This window comes from Lissotriton vulgaris, chromosome 3_1 (assembly GCF_964263255.1).
Source record: "Lissotriton vulgaris chromosome 3_1, aLisVul1.2, whole genome shotgun sequence".
NCBI lineage: Eukaryota > Metazoa > Chordata > Amphibia > Caudata > Salamandridae > Lissotriton > Lissotriton vulgaris.
This window is the reverse complement of record NC_141689.1, coordinates 407,789,869-407,807,644: the sequence shown is the minus strand read 5'-3', so window position 1 is coordinate 407,807,644 and position 17,776 is coordinate 407,789,869. Positions and strand designations below refer to the sequence as shown.

Sequence of the window (17,776 nt, the reverse complement as noted above, 5' to 3'; positions counted from 1 at the left end):
AAAAAAAAAAAAAAAAATTATAACAAATAATTACCTAATAATACAAATTATTTACCAAATAACAATTAATTAATTAACAATTAAAAATGTTATTCAAAATTATAACAAACCAAAACCAATAAATGAATAATAATATTTATTTATTTACAATTAAATTATTTCCCACCCTATTCCCCTATAAACCCACAACCACAACCTCAACGTGACCTGTTCTCAGGACACCCCCGCGCCGCACGGCCCCCAGCTGTATGTGTGCCCCTCGTGTGCCCCTCGCTGCTGCTCGCAGTCTTGTTCTGCCGTTCTGCCAGCCTCCCTAGCTGGTATTGTTACCACTGCCTCACTGTACTGTTCCCCAGCTGTTTTGTTGTAATTTTGTTTTAAAGTTGTTGTATTTTGTGCCTTTCCCGTTCTGCCTGCCTGCCCCGCTCTCTGCTTACCGCCGCCGTTCTCGCGGCCATGCCCCCTTTTTCCATGTTCTCCCCGCTCCCGCCTACCAGCTGCTCCTCCCCCCCACTTAGCCTTAAATGGCGACCGCTCGGACGCGCAGCGGGTGCGCCGATTGTGCGCCGAAGGCGCGCCAAAGGCAAGCCCGTCTGCGCCCGTCCTCGCCTGGACGCGCCCAGCGCCAGGACCCCTGGCCCCCGACGACGCCTGCTCACATGACGGACCTATGACGCCGCCACCCTCAACGCACTCAACGCCGGCCGAACCCCCGCCTGTTGCCGAGCCACCCCGAAACGCACCTGCGGACCCTTCACCTGCCAAGCCTGCAAGTTCACCTGCCTCCGGACCTGCGCCGCACCCACCAAGCCGAGCACCTGCGGCAACCACCTAAAGTGCATCCTGCTCAACACCCGCTCCATCCACAGACACGCCGTCGAACTCTGGAACCTGCTCGACACCACATCACCAGACGTCGCCTACCTCACGGAAACCTGGATGAACGCCTCCTCAGCGCCCAACATCGACATCGCCATCCCGGACGGATACAAGATCATCCGGAGGGACCACGTGAACCAGACCGGAGGAGGCATCGCCATCGTACACAAGAACACCATCCGCATCACGACCAACTCCTGCGACACCTTCCCCGCTGCCGAGCACCTCCACTTCCAGATACACACCGACCCAAAGACAACCCTCAGAGGCACCCTCGTCTACAGACCCCCGGGACCACGCACACAATTCAGCGAAGACATCACGGACTTGATTAGCCTGCACGCCCTCCCCTCCGCGGACTACATTCTCCTAGGGGACCTCAACTTCCACCTGGAGAACAACAACAAGGACCGCAACACCGCCGCCCTGCTGGACAACCTCGCAAACCTCGGACTCAAGCAACTGGTCAACACCCCCACTCACTACGCAGGCCACACGCTTGATCCCGTCTTCTCATCCAGCAAACACATCACCTTCAGCCACTCTACCGGACTTCACTGGACCGACCACAGCTGCGTCCACTTCAGCTTCAGAAGAACAACGACCCACCACCACCCGCAACAGGCTCCTCACAGGAGGTGGAGCAAGATCACCGCCGGGCAGCTCACCACCTCCCTCAGCCAGAACCCGCCCGCAAGCACAAAGGACCCCAACGAAGCAGCCCGCAACTTCACACAGTGGCTGACCGCCTGCGCAGACGACCTCGCGCCACTGAAGAACCCTCCCAGCAGACCCAGAAGCAAGAAAACCACCTGGTTCACCGACGAACTCAAGGACGCCAAGAAGAACTGCCGCACCTTCGAGAAAGCCTGGCTCCTCAACCAGACCACAGACAACATGACCACCCTCAAACAAGCCACCCGCAAGCACCACCAGCTCATCCGCACTACCAAGAAGAAAACACTGATGGAACAACTGGACAACAACACCCACGACAGCAAGGAACTCTTCAGCATAGTCAAGGAGTTCTCCAACCCCAGCACCGGCAACAACGACATCACTCCTTCTCAAGACCTCTGCGACTCTCTCGCCTCGTTCTTCCACCGCAAGATCGCCGACATCCACAACAGCTTCGGCGCACCATCCACGCACCCTACCGTCAAACCAACGCCCCCCACCGCCACCCTCCGCAACTGGACCACGGTGACCACCGAAGACACAGCCCACACGATGAACACCATCCACTCCGGATCTCCAACCGACCCCTGCCCCCACCACGTCTTCAACAAGGCCAACTCCATCATCGCACCCCAACTGCGGGACATCATCAACATCTCCTTCAACACCGCCACCTTCCCGGAGAGCTGGAAGCACGCCGAGCTCAGCGCCCTACTGAAGAAACCAACAGTGGACCCCACCGACCTCAAGATCTTTCGCCCCATCTCGCTCCTCCCTTTTCCTGCCAAAGTCATCGAGAACACCATCAACAGACAGCTTGCCGTCTTCCTCGAGACGACCGGATCCCTTGACCCCTCGCAGTCCGGTTTCCGAGCCAACCACAGAACCGAGACCGCCCTCATCGCAGCCACTGACGACATCAGAACCCTGCTCGACAATGGGGAAACAGTGGCCCTCATCCTCCTGGACCTCTCCGCAGCGTTCGACACTGTCTGCCACCGCACCCTAGTCCAACCCCTCAGCAACACAGGTGTCCAAGAGAAGGCACTGGAATGGATCATCTCGTTCCTCGCCGGAAGAACACAGAGAGTCCACCTCCCCCTGTTTCGATCCGAGGCCACCGAAGTCATCTGCGGTGTACCGCAAGGATCATCACTCAGCCCCACCCTCTTCAACGTCTACATGAGACCCCTTGCAGCCATTGCACGCCAACACAACCTCAACATCATCTCCTACGCTGACGACACTCAGCTGATCTTCTCCCTCACCAGTGACCCCGCCACCGCCAGAACTAGCCTTCACGAAGGGATGAAAGACGTAGCCGAGTGGATGACGAACAGCCGCCTGAAACTGAACTCAGATAAGATGGAAGTCCTCATCCTGGGATCAACACCCTCTGCCTGGGACGACTCCTGGTGGCCCCCTGCCCTGGGCAGCGCACCCAAACCGACGGACCACGCACGCAACCTGGGCTTCATCCTAGATTCCTCCCTCTCGAATACCAGACAAGTCAACGCCGTCTCCTCGTCATGCTTTAACATCCTACGCATGCTACGCAAGATCTTCCGGTGGCCCCCCACAGAAACCAGGAAGACGGTCACCCAGGCACTAGTCACCAGCCGTCTGGACTACGGAAACACCCTCTATGCCGGAACCACAACCAAACTTCAGAAAAGGCTCCAGCACACTCAGAACGCCTCAGCACGACTCATCCTGGACATCCCCCGACACAGCCACATCTCTGGACACCTGAGAGACCTGCACTGGCTCCCCATCAACAAGAGAATCACGTTCCGACTCCTCACCCACGCACACAAAGCTCTCCACAACCAAGGCCCCAGATACCTCAACGACCGCCTGACCTTCTACACTCCCACCCGCCAGCTACGCTCTACCAGCCATGCCCGCGCCACCATTCCCCGCATCCGAAGAGCCACCATGGGAGGAAGATCCTTCTCCTACCTGGCTGCCAAGATGTGGAACTCCCTCCTCATCCACCCCCGCCTTACCCAAGACCACCTATTCTTCAGGAAGCAACTCAAGACCTGGCTGTTCGAGCAGTAGCGGACCCCCCTCCCCCAAGCGCCTTGAGACCCGCCGGGTGAATAGCGTGCTATACAAATGCTTTGATTGATTGATTGAAGACCACAGCTTTTGATTGTAGAGCACTCACTTCTGCCGCTTCTTCCTTCTCATTTTCAGTATTTGCTTTTTTTTCAACAGTTAGGGGCAGATTTACAAGCCCCTTGCGCTTCTTTTACGCCGCTGTTGCGTCACTTTTGTGATGCAGCAGCGGCGCAAAAGATGCGCCATGGTGCGGGGTATTTACAACGTGACGCATCTCCCAGATGCGTCACGTTGTAAAGCCCTGCGCCAGAAGAAGGCGTTCCATCGCAGGGGGGTGGCTGAGTGAAATCTACAAGATTTCACTCAGTCACTTTTGGGCCCATGCTGCGTCAAAACCCTGCACCTGCTTCAAGCAGGCGTAAGGCTTGATGCAGCATTGTGGAGATAGGCCCACCTGATCATTGCTGGAGCTGCGTCTCACTTGCAACACAGCTCTTGCAATGCACCGCGTTTATGGCACAGATGCGTGACGCATCTGTGCCGCTTTTGCCCCATGGTGCGCTGCATTGTAAATGCGGCGCATCCAGGGTCGCAAAGCTGCGGTCCACAATTACTGACGCATCCCTGCCGATATGCAGGGATGCGCCAGTAATTGTAAATCTGCCCCTATGTTTCTTTGGGAAAACATTGAGTGATCTACACATATGACCCCTTGCTGAACGCAGAATTGTGTCTATAGCTCAGAAACGTATAGCTTTACTGGATCACCTATGAGTGTTGCAATGCTTTCCCTCACAAACTGGAAGTAGGTTAAAAGCACAAAAATAGGAGAAATGCCCTACCTCTTTGAAAAAATGCCATAATTGTGGAAAACATTTAGGTTTTTTAGTTCGCTTTGCATGTTCCTGAAAGCTGGGATGAGAGTGGCTTTAACACAGCAAACCGTTAGTCAATGACATTTTTAAGAAAACAATTCACACACTTTTATCCAGAGCCCTTGTTTTAAATATTTCCCCCCAAATTCAAAAAGTAGTTATATTTTGCATTCTTTCTGGGTCCCTTCATGGGGACTCCACAAACCCTGGATAACCCCAGTATGGTGTAAAAAACAAGGATGCAAATTTGCATTGGTACCTTATGAGGACAAAAAGCTATCAGCCTTATTCATGAAGGCTAAATCGGCTCGCAAAGGGCCGGATTCTGAGAATCCGGCCCTTTGCGAGTGCGATTTTTGCATTTGGGATTCAGCATCCCAAATGCAAAAATCGGTAATTGCTAAATCGCTAAATTGCGAGGAATTACATTTAAGGAATCTCTATTTGAGATTCCTTAAATGCAATTCATGAAGCTTTTGAAAATTGCGAAAATGCAATTTTGGGCCGCTATTTACCGAGAGGTCAGACCTCTCGGTAAATAGCAAAAACTTAGAAAAATGCTTTTAAAAGCATTTTTCTAAGTTGCATGTTGCACACACACATGTCCTTTGGACATGTGTGTGCGCAACACCTGTTTCAATTTGCATTTAAGGGGTGCTACAGGGTGTCCTTTGGACACCCCTGGCACCCTTTAAATCGCTATCTTATTTGCGAGTAGCAAATTGCTAATCGCAAATAAGGAATACTCCCCATGCATTCCTATGGGCCTTTTGGCCCATAGGAATGCATGGGGAGTTATTCCTTATTTGCGATTAGCAATTAGCTAATCGCTAATAAGGAATCAGTGGGAATCGCAATTAATATTGCGATTCCTACATGATTACCGTTTTGCGAGTCTCAAATAGCGATTCCTTATGATTCGCTATTTGAGCCTCGCAAAACGGCCCGATCATGAATCAGGCTGTTAGAGGGCCTAGGCGTGAACTACCCCAAATAGCCAAAAAGGGCCCACCACAAATGGGGGGGGTGGGGGGGTCGCCTAAGCAGTTTAAGGAGTTAATATAGAACTACAAGGACACTTGTCTGAGATGAACTGTCATAAAATATAATAGGAGCTAATACTTATTCCGTTCACAGCCAGCAGCAATCACAAAACCTAACCATTCCAAACCGAAGGATGTATCCATCCATCCATGCATCCGTCCATCTGTCCGTCCGTCCACCTATCTGTTTGTTTGTCTGTCTATCAAAGTGTTTGCGGAGCCTGCACACATCCGGCATGAAAGACATCGCCAACAAAATGATGAATCCAGAATAACACAACGTGTTGCTACTGGATCAGAGTTAAGGAGGATAAAGATTGTATAATTTAAGCCAACACAACATAAAGCCCATTCTGAAAATTGAACCTGAATATACAATTGTAATAACGAGCTACATTTGCATATTCGTCTGCTGAAATGCAGTCTTAGGAATATGCTATAAATGTCGGACACACTTTGCTCACTTTTCAGTCGGGATCTTATAAAACTGCTCTATTATGGTAATAATGTTTTAACTACAGCACTGCATGTCTAGCTTTTGATACTTCCAGGAAAAGTTGTGCCTTCGTGGCTTCACAATAGCCACAATTTATGACTAATATAAAGGTGCCCCCTTATCAAAAAGTCTGAGAAACTGACTCCCAGCAGAAATTATTTATTCTAACAGCAGCGCAGCAGAGAATGCGAAGAGTAGAGGGAGGCAGTGATTCACTGTTTCGAAAAGAACAATGGGGCATATTATCAAGGGGGTTTATCTCCGCTTTTTTGGCTTTAAAAGCCAAGAAAGCGGAGATAAAATTATCTCCCTATTACCAAGCTGTCGCTAACACCAGTTAGTGACAGCTAATAGGAGATAGCGACCATCTTGGGCCCCGCTTTGCATGTCAGTGATATTTATCACTAATGACATGCAAAGTAGGCGTGCCAAGATGTTAGCGACTGGAAACAGTCCCTAACATCGCTATCTCCTATTACCAACTTTTGGAGATATTCACGCTAAGAGCGAATATCTCCAAAAGCTAACACCTGCCCTGAGCAGTTCTTAGCCATGTTATCCAACGGGAGGTGGATAACATGGCTAAGAGCATTTGCTCGATAATGCATGAATATCGCTGACTTTTCAGCGATATTCATGCATTGCGGCCGTTTTTTATCGCATTTGCGATAAACCTTGCTAATAGCAAGGTTTATCTGCGATAAAAATCGCCGGTGTGCGGTGATAATTTTTGTCTCTAAACAAGTTAGAGACAAAAATTATCGCTAGTTGTTGGTAATATGCCCCTCTGATTTTAAATTACTTCACATTACCCATAAGGCATTTTGGGGCATATTACCAACAACTAGCGATAATTTTTGTCTCTAACTTGTTTAGAGACAAAAATTATCGCCGCACATCGGCGATTTTTATCGCAGATAAACCTTGCTATTAGCAAGGTTTATCGCAAATGCGATAAAAACGGCCGCAATGCATGAATATCGCTGAAAAGTCCGCGATATTCATGCATTATTGAGCAAATGCTCTTAGCCATGTTATCCACCTCCCATTGGATAACATGGCTAAGAACTGCTCAGGGCAGGTGTTAGCTTTTGGAGATATTCGCGCTTAGCGCGAATATCTCCAAAAGTTGGTAATAGGAGATAGCGATGTTAGCGACTGTTTCCAGTCTCTAACATCTTGGCACGCCCACTTTGCATCTCATTAGTGATAAATATCACTGACATGCAAAGCGGGGCCCAAGATGGTCGCTATCTCCTTTTAGCTGTCACTAACTGGTGTTAGCGACAGCTTGGTAATAGGGAGATAATTTTATCTCCGCTTTCTCGGCTTTTAAAGCCAAAAAAGCGGAGATAAACCCCCTTGATAATATGCCCCTTTCTTCTTAAATTAGAGGGACACCGCTTGGTCTCATGATCACGGCACTCAATTGTACCCAAACCTTTTGCTACAGGTATTCAGTGGTAATGTTTATTCACGGACCGAACATGGCTCTAAAGATATACATTCCAGCATATATATTTAGAATTATAATTACTATGCCAGGTTTGGAATCATAACTTCATATGCCATGCTAAACTGTTAGTAAAAGTACTGACCACAAAATCTGATTGGCTGCGTCAGGCATTCTCTTTATTTAGCCATGGGCAGGCAGCAGTGGTTCATATTTGTTTTTTAAGTGGTCTGGAATAGCATTTAACATTTTGTAAAATGAACATCGGCTCGGAAAAATCCGGTAATGCTCATCAGAGATTATTCAGAAACATGGACGAGTAAACAAGTTGATATTCCAATGTAATAAACATAGTAAAATCAACTGGCTGTATAGCCTAGTGTCAACAGTAATGGCTTTTTAACAAAAAACTGAGCTCTAAACCTAGTTTGACCAAAACTGTGTGATTCTGCCAAAGGCACTCAATATAACTGTGGATCAAAATTGTAAATATTGTGATAATGTTCCTGCTGGAGAGAGATCAGAGTTTTGTCTAGTAGCCGTTTTGAGTCATCATAAAGTAGAAAAGAACGTCAATGCTCCTGCTGCAAAGAATGTGTAACCACACGAATCACAGAACTGAATTTGACGTGGATAGCTTAGTAGGTTATTGCTTTTGGCAGAGAGATATTTTTGTTACTTGAAGTTCATATATACAACCCTTCTATAACACAGTGAGCTATGAACTGTCATTAAAAAGCTGCTTGCAAACAGCATTGTATATGGTAGCATGTTATGTTTTTTCCACGTCTTTCATTAGCCTATCTTGTCATAAAGGGTTAATTTGGGTAGAAATACATTCTTATTAGTAAAGTCCACCACTGTGGTACGTTTTAAGTCCCAAGTTTGTGCTTCTCAAGAACAAACACTCTTATAATATGCGGCCAACTAGTATGGATGATGAAATTCCTTACCTATAGACTGATTTACACATGTATGATTCATTTTCTCTGTATAATGTGTGTGATGTAAAGAAATCTGACAACCTACACAGGACTGAGTAGCGCTACAATGCATACGATAGAGGGGCTATGAAGAGATGAGTGGCACTGGTGGAGAGGGGTAGTGAGGTAATTCGTGGAGAAGTATGGGGCATATTATCAAGCCTGTGCGCTAAAATTATCGCTGCTTTATCGGCCGAAAACGGCCAATAAAGCGGCGATAATGGGCTTGATAATATGCTCTATGGAATTCCAATCGAAGCACATGTTAGATGTGAAGACATCTAACATGGGCTTCGATTGGAATTCCACAGAGCATATTATCAAGCCCATTATCGCCGCTTTATCGGCCGTTTTCGGCCGATAAAGCGGCGATAATTTTAGCGCACAGGCTTGATAATATGCCCCTATGGTTTTTTTTTAATGGTGTGACGCTAACAAAGATTGTCGCACTGGGTGCTACCCTGTTGAGAAAGGCCTTTTATTCCACCCATTTTGAAAGCCTTGGGACACCTCTGGCGCCTCAGTCACTTTCCTCAGTTCCCCTATGGTTAATTGCAGCAAGCATGGGGAATCTTCAAAATATGGAGGGAGAGAGGAGGAAGGTAGAGAAAAAGCAATCAGAGAGGGAGAAAAGAGAGAATGGATGCATCACAATAGCCAGATTGTGCTAGGAGAGGAAGAGAACGGGGCTGGTTTGAGTTTTATTTTTACCAGGGCTGCTTTGTTTTTCCTAGTTTGGCTCTGCAAGCTAACATTTTCTTTGTTTAATGTTTCAACCCTACCAACCCCATCATGTTAAAGTTTCTGTCATGTAGATTGAACTGAACTTCACACCCCATACTATTCAATGCAAGTACCTCTTGTTTGAAACGCTTAACCTATAACAATAATGATCCACTGCACATTGAAGTATCCAAAATATATTTTGGACAGTGGGGTGTTTAGATAAGTAAGAAGGGTATTTGTAAAATCACTTGTAGGTATTGTTAAGATATCACAAGACTGTAGAACTAATTAATGGAGACAGCAGTATAATTGCTTAGTCCACTCCTTCTCCTTGAAGTCAAGGTCACACCAAATATTTTCATTGATGTATGGATTTTTGAGAGATCACAAGATAGCAAGATTGTTTCTCAGTCATCAGGAGAAGTGTCAAACGTATTTATTTCTATTGTCCTTTTTCCTTCTGGCATGTCTACGAGTGACACACACATCGCTGACAACTGGAAAATTGACAGTAATAGAGTGTGCCCTTACTATTCTCACACCAAAAGCCCTTTGATACCATGGTAGGTTATAAAGTGGACCAAAGCAAATATAACTGTGCAGTTCATTTTTTGACACACTTGTTGACACTATAGGAAATGGCCCTCAAAGAGGGTTGGCCACACACACACAAAAACACACAACACACACAAACACACACACACACACACACACACTCTCTCCCTCTCCAAATTTATTCTTTAGGCTCAAGTGTTTATGGTACATGCTGAGAAGATCATCCACATCTATTAGTCAGGGTGGCCGGGCATGACCTTGGCCTTTACATTGAGAGTATGTCCGGATATTAATAAACATCTCAGCTAAATCTGCCAAATACAATCCAGAAACTGCAGGGGCTAACTCACACCGTTGTTTTAATTCATTCAAATTCCACCCTGGTCTAGTTATCTTAATGAAGTGTCTGTAAGTTTACTAAGAGCCATGATGGATTTTCCCAGTGCTGATGTTTACCTCAGAATATTTCATCATCTATTAGGCTGAATGCTTGAAAGTCTATGAAACAGTAGCATAAAAACCTACCTTGCTACTTCAATTGACTTTTGGGCAATTGTCAAAAGGTCCAAGCAATAGTCAACAGGTGAATAGATTTCTCAAAAACCACAATTTTCATAAGGTACTATACCCATTCTGACAGGCCAAGATATCAGGCGTTTACCCACTACTCCAGCACATACTTTAGATAGAGGATCAATGTTACTGATGAAAGGATATTTTGACGGATCATTTCTGTCCCCCTACTTATGGAATAGTTTGACTCCTACACCTATCCGTGAGTCTCAAGTTTTACTAGTAACCCTAACACATCTGAAAAAGGTACGTGAAACGATAAAGAATTAGCTCAAGTAACCATTGCTGCAATATTATACAGACCTCCTTCCCTAGAATGCTTACTAGATGCAATGAGATCAACTATGACTCAGCCACGGCCCGTGGAGGGAGTTCCGTGGGGCAGACAGGCGGGGCCGGGGAGGGGCAGGGTGGGGGTTGCTAAAAACCGGAATATGGATAATTGGAGGTAAGTAAACAATTTAATAAATAAAACGAATTTCGTAGCGCTCCCTGCATCGCATTTTGCAGGCTCCCAGCCATCATGAGCATGGAAGAGGTTAAAAAACAGTCCCCATATGTTTCCCATATGTCTTTCAAGTTGTAGATGGAAAAAATAGCCCCTAGATAGCACCCCTCTTATGAGCCATGTCTTTGATGTTATCCATGGATCTCACAATTTTCCTCTTTCTCGTGGGCCATCACTCCGAAGTCACTGGGGTCTGGATGATCATTGCTCTGCTTCTAAATGCAACCCTGCAGGCTGCCCTTTAACTTGCCGGAAAGGATATCTGCATGTCGAAGTGGGCAGGATTTGTGGGGACCCATGTTCTTATGTTTTCATAACCAGTTCCCATACTTTTTGTGAAACAAAAAAGTATCAGCCATCCCTGAAAGGTTAATGTGGACATTGCAGTGCCTCTGGGTGAAAGTGAAAATTGGGGGGCTCTCAAGTGCTGAGAGGGCGGGACCGAGGTAAACAAGAATTAGGCCTTCTCATCAAGGTGCCTGCAACAAGAAAGAAATGTAAGTGTGTGCAATTGGTTAAAAACCAAATGTAAGGGCTGCTTGAGACCCAGTGTAAGCCTTAATTGATGGAGTCACTGGAAGTTTCATGATGACACGTGACATAAGAGTGTTGAGTTCTGTAAAGTGTCCTTTTAATGGATACTCATAAAAATACTTGCATTAGGTACAGTTTTATTACTAAATATATAAAGCACTTGTTTTGTCTTTAACACTAAAGCCAGAGCCACTAGAATTATGCAATGCTGTGGCTTTTTGTGCATAATTATAGATCTGCCACATTTGCCAAATAATCAATCATCTGGCACATAAGCTGCACATTTTAGAAGCAAATAGTTCCTAGCTGAAATGGTTCAAAAGTTACTAAAATTTGGTGACATGTGGTCCCACACCATGGAAGACCCTTGACAAAGGTTAAATTGTTACCATTTGCTTATTTCTGTATTTGGTTGTTAAACTGGTACTAATGTAAGCCTGGGCATAGTGCGCAAAGTTCCACTACGAGCAAAAAAACCTTCCACCGCACTACACGGAGCTCCGCGAGCAGTGGAGTGCATTAGATAAATGCAGTTTGTGTTGATTTTCAGTGCCAGGTGTTTGTCCGCACTGTGCAATCATCACGAACAGCACCATGCACAGCACAAGCGGGCCCTGATTCCTTTCTGCGCTTGAGATTTTTACTCGAGCTGCAGATTTCTCAGCGTAAATGGACGGTTTCTCAACGCGAGCGGTCGTGAGCATACGCAACCACTCGCAATGAGAAATCTGATCTCCCACGTTGATAAATCTTGTTGGGAGGCTGATTTTCCATGCTCTCGCAACCCAATTTGATGTTGACGATTGCGAACAAGGGAAAATCTCACTGGGAGGTGTATTTTCCTCACACGTGCTTGCCAACTTGATGTTGACAAATGCAATCGAGGGAAAAAACTCCGCTCCGCGAAGCAGAGTTTTTCAGAACTCCACGAGCTCCGCGTAACGCAAAGTACAGAAAACTGCAAACTCCACGAGCCCAGCAGAGTTCACCACCCAGACTTATACTAATGAGGTAAAATATTTTCCTAAACAGTATTACCATGTGAAAAAAGTACAAACTAATGAAGTAATACTGTAAATAATATGCCACATTATTCTGCATAATTTGCCTTTTCTTTTTGCATAGTTTTTTCAACCCTAATTCCAGTGGCTCTGACTACACCACTCTGCAGCAGCCCATCAGGATTGGACCTCGTAGACCTATTTAGACACAAGCCCTTTTTCCCCACTGCACCCACCAAAATGATGCGGTCCACCGCCTTTCTTAGGTCCTGACGCAAGAAAGGAACTTCAGATCCCACAGCACTAATTTTTGCATCTAGTTTATCTCTGGAATAGTTGATCGCTGCCAGGAGAGCCTCATTGTCCGGCACCCCCCCTCCTGAGTCTCCCTCGGTAGCACCCCCAGTAGATGTGGTGTGATGATCAAGGGTACACTGTTTAGGGGCTGCCCATCTGCGTTTGTCCTTGCCCATAACTGTAGACGAAGGGGGGGGGGGGGGTTAGGCACAGGGCTCTTCAGAATCTCTACACAAACTTATTGCCTTCACTGGTGGGGGGGAGATAAGAACAGCTTTGGGGAGCTCTGTGAGAATTGCATAGGACTCACACTAGGGGTGCACCACAGGCAGGCCCTCTCAGAATCGAGCATACCCTGAGCCACAAGTCGCATCGAGCCTAGCTCGGCAGCCTCCACAGCCCACGACCACCCGCCAAGTAGGCCCTGTATGGGAACCAAATTCGCAGGACCACCTGCCCACAGTGCCTCCCCCAAAGGCGTTGGGTTGGAGGTTCCAAATCCATAAACAAGGCTCCAAGATTCAGGCGCACCTTCCGCAATATTAAGAAGGGGAACGGAGGCACCATGATTTATGTGGCTACTTTAGGAGCCCGGCTGCTCCTCTTTACCCCACATGTATTTGTCTAATTCCTTGTGCCTCCAATTGTGCTCTGCGAAGTTCAAGCGGGGGAGAGGTCTCAGCCGCTACATCATGCTGCTGCCACTCTTCGCCACGAGATTCCACCTCTGCCAGCAGCTGAGTCTCACCCAGGCAATGATATATTCGGGCGGGGGCAGAACGCGGCAAAGGCTAATGTGCTTGATCGGCAATACATGCAGGCTCTACACGTGGGCTGCGTTAGGACCAGTGTGCTGCACCCCACTTCAATATATGTCGCCCTCCTGAGTCAGGATCATCTCCTGAGAAATTCTCCAGGCCCGGGGGGCCATCCGGGTACGACCGCAATATGGGCGCGGCCGGGAGGCCTATGCTGATACCTTCTCGAGGCGGCAGACAGTACTTGGGGGACAGGCCCACTCCTACTACAGGACTGGCTCAGCCTCCGGCTGAGGCCACAACCCGGCACTCGCCACAGGGGCCCCCCATTCCTAGCGCCACTGCTCACCTCCCGGGCTCGCACAGGTCCCAAGCTTGGCCATAGTGCCACGGCTGGGGATCACAGGATCCGAGTTGAAACTTCCCACAATAGGCCTCGCCCACTTTGTGCGCTCTGTACCCTCAACGTATGGCGCGTTCGTTCCTTGGGTTTTCCGCTCAATTTCTTGCTGGGAACAGCACTCCGGTTGTTGTTTGGGGCTCGGCATCCAGCATCAGGTTCCTCCAAACCGGTTTAAGGTAGATTATGGAAGGATTTCGGCATGGACCTGCCGTGCCCGCATAGGTTGCATCCGCCATGTTGGCTCTCCAAGCCACACCCCGTAAAACAGTTTTTACATGAGTCTACAATTTAAATAATTTTTAAACAGTGTCATTTATATACGTGTTTTGTAAATCTCTGTACATATTTTTTTGCACAGTTATGTTACAAAACATATTGTCTCAGCTGCCAGGAAGTTATTTTGACATGTTAAGATACAGCACTTTACCTCTGCTTTCCTTTTGCACCAAATGGAAGAGCAATGTTGGTAGGAATACCATCAGTTTCCTTTGCCAGTGGGCAAAAGAGACCCATTCACATGCTATCTTTTTTTGCCCTGGGTAGGCCTGCCCTAGGCATATCTGGATTATCCCAATATGTAGACAGCTAACTGGTAGATATTTTCTCAGACTCTTGAACATGGATTAAAGGGAAGTGGTAGTTTGTGCTGTTGCTAAATATATTTAGTGGAAATAGGTCACAAGAGCTAAGTCAGTGGATAGTGAAGCATACGTTTGTCTTTTTAGTTATGCCGCAAATGAAATTCTTTGGGTTATTCTGATGTGGTATGTTGCATGTAGCTATTGGATAAAATGAACTTATTTGCCCTAGCTTTTTCATTTCAATACTGTTTTATATGTTTTTACTTAGTGGATATTATATGTAGTGCATAGTTTTGTGTATTTTTGGATATTTTTATTGTATTTTATGTATGACTTTTATGCTTTTATGGTATTCAATGTTTGGTGACTCTTTCATCGGTAAGGGGCGTTTTTCAATACAAAATACTTTAAATGATGTTTATTGACAGGAATAATTGAAAGGTGAGGTTTGCTGTGTAATTCAATATAATGATTTGGATATAATATCCTATTGTGGGTTATTATTAAAAAGGCATGCTATAATCAGTCTATTGGCATTAATGAATTGTGCTGGTGCTTGTTGATTTTATCATAGTTCTTGTTCATGAGGTTTGGCACAATACATGTTGTGGTAAACACATTTTTATTTAGGGACTATGGATGAAATAACGACCACTATAGAAATATGCCGGGTGAGCTCTAATAATCATGCCACCGTGATTTGGAATCGTGGATATTGCATAATGTGTTGATATTTATTAATATTTTAATTACTACTAAACTCATGAAGTTACAACGAAATCATTTTTTGGAAAGAAAAACATGTTGGCAAGAAGGGTTTGAACGTTTCTATGGAGTTTTAGCTGTTGAATAAATACTCATGAAAGAAGCAAACAGAAAATATGGAAAAACACAAAGAAAGATGTGACTTTATATTTGTAGACAATGGGGCATATTACCAAGCAATAGCGATAATTATCGCTATTGCTTGGTTAGAGACAAAACTTTACCGCAGCGCTGCAGCGATTTTTACTGCAAATAAACCTTGGTATTACCAAGGTTTAACGCAAATGCGGTAAAAATCGCCGTAAAGCATGAATATCGCTGAAAAGTCAGCGATATTCATGCATTAGCGAGCTAATGCTCTTAGCCATGTTATCCACCTCCCATTGGATAACATGTCTAAGAACTGCTCAGGGCAGGTGTTAACTTTTGAAGATATTTGCGCTTAGCGCGAATATCTCCAAAAGTTGGTAATAGGAGATAGCGATGTTAGCGACTGTTTTCAGTCTCTAACATCTTGGCACGCCCACTTTGCATCTCATTAGTGATAAATATCACTGACATGGAAAGTGGGGCCCAAGATGGCCGCTATCTCCTACTAGCTGTTGCTAACTGGTGTTAGCGGCAGCTAGGTAATAGGGAGATAATTTTATCTCCGCTTTCTTGGCTTTTAAAGCCAGAAAAGCGGAGATAAACCTCCTTGATAATATGCCCCAATGTTACTTAACAAGAATATTAATCTTGAACATCTATGCATCAATGTCGCACCATATCATTGACCACAACCCATATTTAATTATGGTTGCTGAGTAAGCTAACTGCAAATTGTTTGTTTACATTGAGAAGACTCATCATTCACATGATCCCCATCCATGGTAGAGGACACTGCTTCTGATTTAGTAATTTTCTCTCTGATAACTATCATCCGATTTAATTCCTTCAGGTAATGATGTGTTATCTGGTTGAGTATGATTAACTGATACAAGTGCTTCTAATATATATTCAAGAGTCTGCTGCATCATCAGTCAGTCAGTCAATAAATCTTTATTCGTTTATCAAAGACCATAAAAGTGCATTGAGTAAAGCATATGTGCCTAAAATCAAGTTTAGTACATGACAATTTAAAACAGACACAAGTGCATTACCAATTTGGTAGAAATAAAAACATCTAAAGCATTTGATAACAGGAGTTGAAACATAGCATTTAGAACAAAGTACAAAACACAGAATCAGAGCTATAAAAATTGGAGCTTATAAAGTGCAAATATGGTAATGCAGGGACAGAAAGTATAACATCAGAATCTGTCTATAAGACACCTCACAATTAATAATATATGCATAGTTCATCTTTCACTGAAACAAATGGAGCTATCTATTCGTTGTGCAGCATCTTCCTGTGTCTTAGTGCTCCTGAGAGAAAGCTTGCGACTCCAAAACAGACAAAGTGTGAAAACAACATTTATAAGTAAATCATGGCAGTCCTCACTTGGCAAAATTACAGTTCCTTATCAATGGAAAAATGTATTTTTCCGTAAAATACTATAAAAGTCACAGAAGAAAATACAATGCAAAGTATCTTGCTCTGAGGAAGTGATGGCAGGGACAGGGCTTTAAGGCACCTGCTTTGAAAAGCCTCTGTGAATAGCTAAGAGCCAATTATTAAAATAAAATTTGACTCTGGGTAGGAGAAAACGATGATGGGTGTTATTAAGAAAAGACCAATAAGGCTGCCCTAAAGGACAGGCCCTAAATATTATATATTGCCTTACTGTGGGCTTGGCAAGTTCCTTATCTTCCCATTCCCCCATACTCCAGGCAAGAAGCACATGTTTAATATCCCTCAAATCACTATGGCGCAACCGCCTTGGTTTCTTAAACAACACATGGTGACCTAACCTCCTCAGCTTTTCCTGCACAAAACCCAACTAGTTTACTCAAGTTCAATACAATACAGTCCACTAAAACAAGCTGTTTTAGGGTAGGAACAGGGCTTAACCAAATGTTATGCCATCGCATTATTGGTGCAACTGTGGTTAAGTCAGAGATATAACTCTGGCCAAGCTCTTCATGTACCATAGAAAAGGGAGAACATGTGGAACAGCAAGATGTCTACGAAGAAATTTGTTCTTAGCCATCTGAAAATCATTGACGTCTTGGTATCTCCACATATCATAAACATAGGTGGCCATAGGTATACATTTTTCGCTATAAACTTTTAGTAGGGCAGGTATGGGTTTGGCCTCTAGTCTCTTGGCAATGTCCTTGGTGGATCCCACTGTCCTTGTCAAGATATTCTTTTCAAGTGCTCTTTGTCCCTACCATGACCCCCTTTCATTAAACAACACCACCAATTAGGGGAAGGGATAAACTTTGGTGAGTTCTGCCCCTTGGAGAAAAACTTGTTACTTTGTGCTGACAGTTGATATAATATATGATTTTGAAAAAATTAATTGAGAGGTCAAGGGAGTTCTTAAAATCAGTAAAGGCATATAAAAGGCTTTGCAGTCCTACCACTGTCCGGTCAAGTAACATAGCGTTGTCTGCATACAACAAGGCGGTGCGGGGATAAGTTTGGTACTAGCCCTAGGAATATCTTCATAGGCT

General features: G+C 45.3%; 1 protein-coding gene across 1 annotated transcript in view; it reads right to left on the bottom strand.

Annotated features, from left to right (window-relative positions):
* The window catches only part of LOC147726517 (sodium channel protein type 4 subunit alpha-like), a 450,487-nt gene that overhangs the window by 11,080 nt on the left and 421,631 nt on the right, over positions 1 to 17,776 (bottom strand). Inside the window, exon 6 of the mRNA XM_086963476.1 lies at positions 9,907 to 9,915. Coding sequence (XP_086819602.1) covers positions 9,907 to 9,915 — 9 coding nt within the window. The remainder of the gene's footprint in view (positions 1 to 9,906; positions 9,916 to 17,776) is intronic.